This window comes from Lutjanus erythropterus, chromosome 22, assembly GCF_056507025.1.
Source record: "Lutjanus erythropterus isolate fLutEry1 chromosome 22, fLutEry1.hap2, whole genome shotgun sequence".
In the NCBI taxonomy this organism is placed as follows: Eukaryota; Metazoa; Chordata; class Actinopteri; order Lutjaniformes; family Lutjanidae; genus Lutjanus; species Lutjanus erythropterus.
The window spans coordinates 16,004,656-16,013,572 of NC_139338.1; the positions used below are offsets into that span (position 1 = coordinate 16,004,656).

At 42.0% G+C, this 8,917-nt stretch overlaps 1 protein-coding gene across 1 annotated transcript; it reads right to left on the minus strand.

The window, feature by feature from the left end:
* Window positions 1-138: 138 nt before the first annotated feature.
* Window positions 139-7,555, minus strand: lmod2b (leiomodin 2 (cardiac) b). Its single transcript, XM_084711225.1, has 6 exons — window positions 7,080-7,555; window positions 6,320-6,796; window positions 4,784-5,044; window positions 4,474-4,683; window positions 3,131-3,589; window positions 139-308 (listed from the first exon to the last, which is right to left on the minus strand). Exons 1-6 carry the CDS (start codon window positions 7,353-7,355, stop codon window positions 282-284), a joined length of 1,710 nt encoding a protein of 569 aa, XP_084567351.1. The 5' UTR covers window positions 7,356-7,555; the 3' UTR covers window positions 139-281.
* Window positions 7,556-8,917: the final 1,362 nt, after the last annotated feature.

Sequence of the window (8,917 nt, forward strand, 5' to 3'; positions counted from 1 at the left end):
TGAGTTAGAAAACAATTCAGTCAACTCAATTCAAGATTAAAATACAAACACCATTTTCAATTATGCATAAATACTTAAAAAACTTAAACATCAGTAAAATGTAAAGCTACTATTGCAGTGCAAATTTCCAGTATGTTTTCTTATTCATGAGTAAGAATTCAGTTTTTGGGTTTCCAACATGTTGTCACCTTGTGCTTCATTGTTGGTCACTCCATCGTCATCATGATGCAGACTCTCCAATTTCCATGGCAACGAATAGACCTTTTTGATTTCTGCTTGCATTATCGTAGATGATGTGGGAGTTCCACCTGGACAATGACAGCGCCATGTCAGTTTTAAGTGCAGGACATAATAAAATATATTAAGGCATTCATGCTTTTTAAGAAATCTGATGCTGGTGGCAGAGATAGGAATGAGAGGAATGCACATGAGTCAGTGGACGTGACCGGGAGACATCAAAAAGTAAGCAATTATGACTTCTGAGGCACTGACACAAGAATGTGGGTTTCAAACCACACTTCCCGTGAAATGACTTCCTTTTCTGTCTGTTGTCAGTGTAGGCTTATACTAGCCAGACTACAACTTAATTTGCATGTGAAATTTTTAACATTAGTCAAGAAATGGTCAAGCAAGTTAAAGAAATTGTTCTGGATTTTATGAGATAGGCTTTCAGACACCAATCTCAGGTCTTTTTTATATAATTTTGCTATATGATGCTACAGCCATCAATAAGTTATCTTAGCATAGCTTAGATTAGTTTAATGATGTAGGTACCAGATCTTTCATGTTAATTAGCGGGAGGCTCGCTTCAACCATAGATCGTCTATTAAATAGGATTTCAACCTATTTAATAGACCATCTATGGCTCCATCTCACTATTTAGACTTAAGTACTCATTTTTGCATGTGCAAATGTTACATATTGCTCCTTTAAATTACACAGCCTTCCTTCCAATTTTTATTGCAGTGAAAAATCCCCCTGCAGCCTAAAAAGCATTTTTCCCATAAGCCACCAAGACATTCATTTTACATTTGTAAACTTTCCTCAAGCCAAGAAAAGTGATTTAAAAATCTGTGACGTTATCACAAAGTAAAGTCTATGGGCAAAGTGGTAACTCGCTTGAGGAGCCAGCAGGAGAAACGCTATTGTGGATACTTTTTTTTAAAATAATTTACATAAGCCGCTAATTATAACTGTTTGATAACTTAATATGCTTGCAAACTTTGCCTCAAATCTGTGCGTGATGTAGATGACGTGTGAAGTGTTAGTGGGCTGTTTTGTTGTATGCATGTTGATTGTGCGTGCTGTGGTAACGTGTCATATCTGTCTTTATCAAAGCCCCACTGAACAGTTTCTATAAATATCTGCACTAAGTGGCAGGAATTTCACAGCTAGGAGACCCTGCCATCTGAGGGCAGAGCTGATTTTCCACTCTAACAATGTAACAAGCTGTGCAAACACTTCAGCCAAGGTAATATTTGTCTCTCGTAATAATAGCAGAAAAACAAAGTTCTGATGCATTTATTATATTATATTAATTATATGAGATAAACCTGAATGGTCTTTTATTTGTTTGTCTCACTGTGTTTGCTTTCCATCCTTAGTGTTCTTCTGTATCAGCTCATCTTCCTCCTCAGGGTGAGGATACTTGCCAGGCTTGGCTGACATTAATATTGGCCATATTTTGGCTTTTTCTGTATCTTTCTCTCTCTCTCTCTGGCTGTAAAAGCATTGTGATCATGCCACAGTGCTGGCTGGTGGTAAGCAGCCTTTTGCCTGCCCACCCCAGTGTAGAGACAGAACATACCCTGTTAGCCACGGAGATGATTCAGACACCACTGACTGTGTGTCATCCTCGTCTAAATTAAACTTCCTACTTGTTCGGTTTGCCTGTAGAGGGATTCTGCAGATTTGAATTAAGTACTTTGCTCAAGTGCTTGTGGAGGAGGAATGTTTCTTGCCAATTTTCTCTCAACACATTTCTAAATAATTCAGTCTGGTGCAATTTTTAGGGGACAATACCACTGATAAAGCCGATAACAAAATTAAAAACGGGAAAAAGGCAGCAAATTTTGATCATCATATAAAAGACATTTGGTAACAGTTTATTTGAAGGGGTGTGCATAAGATTGTCATTACACTGTCATAAGCATGTCATGATACCTGTGATGAACATGAAGTCTTTGTGAATTTTTATGACTGTTGTCTTTAAGTGTCATTCAGTTACTTATGTAATTTTAATGCAACATTGACATTGTTTGAGATGTCTTTGTTATGACAACTTGACACCATCAAATTTAAAGAAACAGTTAAGCTTCATGTTTTAACGTGACATTATACTGTCATAGGAGCCGAACCCAGCAAGAAAACCGTCTTAGTACTGTATTCCCTGTCATCAAACAGTCTCTGAGGATGTCACAGTCCACCCGGGATCTCCAGGTGGACCAGCCTCAGGTAAACTCTGACAGCTGGCAGGGGGAGGAGTGCAGATTGATACTGCACATGTGCATTTGACAACAGCGATGAGAAGAGATGTGCGAGATGTGTCACTCCTAGCTACTTCCATCATCAGTTCCATAAAAATGCCATTCTTATTTCAGAATCATATTGATTTAAAACTTTTTTTCTTTTTTTAAAAATCACACTGCATCCCAGGAGACTTTGAAAGTTTTTAAAGTCTTTATCAATAACATTCTGAATTAAACACATTTTTCAGAGCTGATGATAGAAGTAGCTATAAGTGATACTTCTCTCCTCCTTCTCATCTTTGTTAAGAGTTGCACATGTGCAGTGCCAGTCACTTGGCACTTTTGCCTGGTCACCTGGGAATACAGTACCAGGGTGGACTTGGCTCCTGGTATCCCTGGACTGAGTCAGCTAATTAGGCGGCAAGCTCCACGAATAACCGAGCTATTATTCATCACACTATTACAAAAGCATTTGGTAGTGTAATAAAGCTTCATGACATCCTTAAGTCCAAAATGTACCACTTAGTCATAAACATTCATACAGGCTCCTTCTTGTTCATGACAGGTGTCATGACATGGTTGTGACAGTGTAATGACAGTCTCATGCACACCTGTCCAAAACATTTAACTGTTCCTGTTGTTGTGCAAATCCTTCCACTCACCCGCTTCAGGCTGCGGATGCTGCTGCTGCGGATGGACTCCATCAGCTGATCATGGGCTGATCTCATTGGCGTGGACGGCCTGCTGCCCTCCTCCATCCTCCTCTCCATCGACACAGGCCTCAGTGCGTTCTTGAGCTCCTTCAGGATGCTACTCGTCTCATCTTTGTCCGTCCCCTTCGATTTCGCCTTCTTGCCCTTCTTACCTTTCGTCTTCGTTACCTTCTTGCTTGCCGCCTCGTGCGCCTTGATGACCTCCGCAATCATCCTGGTGGGCTTCTTCTCCCGCTGAGGGGGAGGTGGTGGTGGAGGAGGTGGTGGTGGAGGAGGTGGTGGAGGGGGAGGAGGAGGCGGTGGAGCAGGTGGAGTCTGTTTTTTTGCCAGGTCGCTCCGGGGGAGTTTGGGTGAGGACCAAGGGGAGCCTCTGGGTGAGCTGTAAGGTGATGAACGAGGAGTTCCTCTCTAGAGACAGGAAGAGGAAAATGAATAGTAACAACTAGAAGAGGCTAGTGTGTTTACCTGCAATATGCCATATGCCAATACCTGCTGTATTATTAGCCTTAATCATAAGTACCAGTGCCAGTCATTCCCATAAATATTAATACTGACTGTCCATTACAGAGAAGCATAAGCACGCAGTATGTCTGCCCTGCATCTACGGACATAATGTAAGGATTTAAATGCACTCAAAACTGGTCTATAAAAAAAAAAGTCTGAGCCAGTCAGATCCTAATGAGCTCTCAGAGCTGAGGTGTCATGAAAGCATCTGAATTTATTATTTCAGTTGAAGTTGAAGTTATAATCTTTATAGATAGCTGAAGCATGCAGACAGTAAATAACTGAAGTGTCTAAATGTAAACACTGGCTGACAGCAGCTGAACTTTCAGCTAAAGAGTAAGAGTGCTAGGCCTGTCTGTTGAAAACTATAACAAATTTTGATGATGGTTAAAAGATGGTACCATGGCACCTACAAAAGTGATGTATAGGCACATCTGAAGTTATCCAATGTTAGCAAAACACAAGCTAACTAACTAGCTAATCTACCTCAATCATTAGTTATTACACCTGATTGCTAAAAACAAAACATTAGAAAATTGGCTACATAAATTACATCAAGTGTAGCTAGCTAGTTAGCTAGAATTTTGCTAATATCAGCTAACCTAAATGTAGTACAAGTAGTTTAATTTTTCTGCATAGATGAGCCTAGTACATCACACATCTAAGAAGAGGAAACAGGAAAGCAGAAAGTTGACCAACGTTCTGCTGGGTACCACGTTTGCTCAACTGTTGAGCAAAAGGGGCAGCACTTAGGAAGACAGACATGTCTCATAATGGAGCAAAATTACCAGTGCAGTGGTTCTGGGGTTAACAGCTCCTTCCATCGCCCCCTGTTGCTGCAGTAGTTTCTGCTCCTGCAGCCGTTTCTGTCTCTGGCGGTCCTGGTTCCTGGTGAGGATCCCTGTCATGCTCATCCTGGGACCAGGCAGGTTGAACTGGTAGCCCAGCTTGATCAAGGTGTAGTTTTCCCTCAGGATCTTCACCATCTCCATCTCTACCTGTGAGGGGGGAGTTTGAGGAAGAGTGACATTGTTACACCTTGCGCATGAAGATTTGCTTGATTGATACAAAGTGGGAAATTGAGCCAGGAGAACTAACCTGTCCTCCACACATGTGTCTCTGGTTGTGGAAGCGAAGCTCAGTCAGGGTGTTGTTTCCTGGAAGAGCCTGAACCAGCGCCATCACACCCTTCCCAGTCACATAGTTTGACTCTATATTCAGACTGATGATGGACGAGTTCTCCTTCAGCATCTTAGCAATGGCCAGAGCCACAGGGTCATCGGCTCGGGTGTTCGCAAGGCTGAAAACTCGCACGTGTGTGTTGGACCTCAGTGCCTCAGCAAATCGGATAAGGGTTTCCTAAGAAGTAAATTAGGATGTTTTTATTTTCCAAAACATTGAGAACTTGTCACCACCACATAATACTCAGAGCATCCCTGACAACATTAACACTTAGGTCAGGCCAGTGTTGACACAAGAGCTTGCACCCAAGATGCCAGGTAGTCCTCTTCTTGCAAGCTAACATAACACCAAAAAGAGCAAAATAGCCTAAGCTACTACTTGCCATTGTATAAACGACGGGATCATTTAAACTTGCGTAAAGATGCCCTCAGAAAACAGAGAACATTGTTTGTTCATTTTACAGTCATACAAAGGGTACCAACTATGCGCTCCATTACATAACCATGGCATGAGATTCCTGGTTCTAAAAATAAGCGGGCATACAATCAAAAGTGCTAAACTGTAAAGAGCAGGATGCTAGCAAGCTGGAAGCTGACAAATGTCTTACATTGACCAAAATCAAACCAGTTTTTTATGAAACTGTGCTGTTTTTTAACTTTGATCAAGGAGGTTGTACCCAGCAAGAAATATTACGTTCCCAAAACACTTGTTGTCTTGTAATGTTCCCAGAACATTCCCAGCCGGTCACAATGTGGAGTTCTTCAAAGGGTGCAGAGATGTTATTTGGCGGACTTTCAGGGAACATTCAGGATGGTCTAGGAACATGAGGAGGCTCACTCCAGGTCTCTACACTATGTTCCCATAACTTTTGCAGTGACAGGAACCCTTAGGGACAAACCTATAATGTTTTCTATTTTAGGTCCTTCCATCATGTTCCCAGAATGCTCCGTGTAAATATCCTCTTTGAAATGTTGCAATGTGACCATAAAAAAACCAAAATGGAATACTCCACTAAAGTCATACGGGGAACATTATTATATGACCAACATGGTTCCATATGAGAACATTCTGATTGAGTCCTGAATGAAACGTTCTCATGTGACCAGCAGGGGACCATATAGGAATGTTTGAAGTCCTAAAGTCATGTCAGTAGTTTAGTAATGTCCCCAGTGTTCTGTAAGGTTTGGGACATTTGTCTCCTTAACAGAAATTTTAGGGAAGATCTCTGGAACACCACCTGCTACATGGGAATATTTGGAGCTGTTTGGTTGTCTGTGTGTAGGTTAGCAGGATAGTATAGACATTTCTGAGGTTCTGCTGGGTATCTTGCTCAACTGTTATTGAAGCAGAGAGCAAAAAGGGGCGGGACTTAGGAGGGGTCAGCTGACTGTAAAGGCAGCAAAGTCTGTTTTACCACCGAACAAACCTTGGGCAACATGTCTGTGTTCATACCTGTGAGATATCGTCAATGTTGTTGAGATTAACCTCTGCGAGTTCAGGGTCGTTGCTAAGAACTCGTTGGAGAGCATCGTCGACAACAGTCGGGTTTCCGGTCATGTTGGGCTCGGCAGGTGGAGGTGGAGGGGTCAGTCTCATAGGCTCCACCCTCTGTGGCTTCAGTAGCATTGGGGTGTTAGCCCGCTCTGGTTTTAATTTATTATCCTGTTTGTCCTCCTCTTCTTCATCTTCCTCCTCTTCTGTTACAGCTTCCTCACTCTCCTCCTCTTCTTCATCTTCGTCCTCCTCCTCCTCCTCCTCCTCCTCCTCCTCCTCCTCCTCCTCCTCCTCTTCCTCCTCCTCCTCCTCTTCCTCATCTTCTTCCTCCTTCTTTTGTTTTTCAAACTTTTTCTGTTCTTTCTCGTTTTCAACATCTTTTTCATCTTCTGCGCCGCTGTTTTCTTCTGTCACACACTCCTCTTGTTCCTCATCCTGTATTTTAATAAAATGATGCAAATGAGCATTGAGAATTGAGAACTTGTTTTCTTAAATATGTGTACAATGTGTACACTGTACATTATAAGGCTAAATTAATAACTGTGGAGGAAAAAGCGGTGTATCATTCTCCTTCCTATTAGTAGTTCAAATTACATCTTACTCAGCTTTATTAAGTAATTTGTCTTGAGTTCTATCTCATACAACTTCAAACGAGCTTGCTTTGCCTCTGGCACATTGTACAAATGCCAAGTAAATCTAATTTAATGTCATCACTGACCGGTTTGGGGCTTCCTCCAGCTATCTCGTCCTCCAGCAATCTTCGTGTCTCATTCTCCCAATACTTCATGAGAGCCTCTCTGCTAAAGGTGCCCGTCGGGGTCTTGTCTGTCTGGTCTCTCTGTCTGAGTCCTATGGGCACGTTGGCGTCAGGATCAATGTCCACCAGCTCCTTTTCCAACTCAGCCAGCTCCTCAGGGCTGAGGGACGCCAAAAGCTCGTCCTCGTCAACATCTTCGTACTTACTCAGCTCTCGACGGTACCCGAAACAGCTCATGGCCAAAGCTTGATTTGCACAGACCAGTCAGTGTGAGTTAAACCACAGAAAGACCAGTTCTTGTGTTACATTTGATGCAGTCTGGTCCCAAAAATCAAGAAGTCTTGTGGGTTGGGTTAGAGGGTCCAAGAAAAGACAAAGTCCGACATGAAGCTTCTCGAGATCCAAGAGGTTGTCGAAAATTAGGTGTCCAGTTGAGGTGATCCCTGCCTGTCCAGTCAAAAGTTGCTTCTGATGAGCGCTCACTCCAGTCTGAACCAGATCTGTCCTGGCTGGTCCTGTTGCTGTGTCGGTGTCCTCTCCTGTCTAATCTCCACAGCTGCTGTTTAGGCCTTAAGAGAGGGATCAGAAGGGAACGTACCAAAGTGTGGGCCCCATGATGCAGCGTCTTTTTTGGGAGGCACCGCTCTGAGAGACAGAGCCACAAAAAGCATGTGAGCTCAGAGACTGTGGCCTGTCAACGTAGCAGTCTGTCACCACGGCCTGAGTGGCTTTGTTCACGGCCAAAAAAGACCAACTGGACCCAACTGCACAAAACAAAAAGGATAAACAGAGATAATGTATCTCCCAAGAAACGGCACAGCTCAACTGGTATCAGTGTAACTTGGCTCTGATAGTGGCTGATGGCAGTTTGATGTTATCTTTCTGATTTATATATTTATTTAGTTTTTATCAATGTGACTTAAATGTTCAGTTCAACTGTTAGCTGGTTTCTAGTAGTCAAAGTTTGTTCATTACCAATGGAGGTGGTGGTGATATCAGCCAGTAAACCAGCCATCAGCTTTTTCCTGCTCCAAACTATCATCATTATATCGGTCTTAAAAAGTCCACTATCAGTAAACAAATGACAACTTGTCTCAACAATTATTAGATGGATAGGCATTAATTTTGCTACACAGCTTCATAGCATCATATTGAATTGCAGTCCTGTAGATTTTTATTTATTTTGTGATCTTAATCCTGATCCCCCTCTCCCATGTTCATAATTTGTAAAGTAAAAATTCCACCACAAATTACCTACCATATTTCACAAAAGACGTGGTTACTTTCAGCCAGGACCAGCACAGACTGGTCACATTAACACACAAAAACAACTCAAACACGAGGCTATTGCTACACCACTGTATTTGGATCCAAAGCATCCTAAGAAAGACAGGTAGCAAGACTTTTTGTTATATATTTTATCATTACAAAATAACAAAACACTCACACATGTTGTATATGAGTAAAAATTCTATTTTTTTTATGCCAACCCACCACTTTGACTATTGTGTACACTTACAGCCAGAACAAAGTGAGAATATTGTTATCCACCTACACAGGTGTTTTCACTTAACCTGCCTGATTAGACCTCTTATCAGAACTGTGTGGGTGTGTGCAAACTGTTAGGGCAGGACAAGTTACACTTTAATCATTCTGATTGGTTGAAGTAGTGTTGCAGCCTCATACAACACACTGTCCAACTCCTCCTTGATCCAATTGACAACAAGTGAAAACACCTGTGTGGGAGTACAGGGCATTAAGTTTTATGACACATCTATTTCATAAGCTATACGTGTATT

Excerpts from the sequence above, each read along its gene's own strand:
- lmod2b (XM_084711225.1), bottom strand. The coding sequence starts at position 7,355 with ATGAGCTGTTTCGGGTACCGTCGAGAGCTGAGTAAGTACGAAGATGTT. Across the intron at positions 5,045-6,319 it reads ACATTGACGATATCTCACAG|GAAACCCTTATCCGATTTGC; the intron begins GTATGAACACAG and ends TTTACTTCTTAG. Across the intron at positions 309-3,130 it reads GCATCCGCAGCCTGAAGCGG|GTGGAACTCCCACATCATCT; the intron begins GTGAGTGGAAGG and ends GTCATTGTCCAG.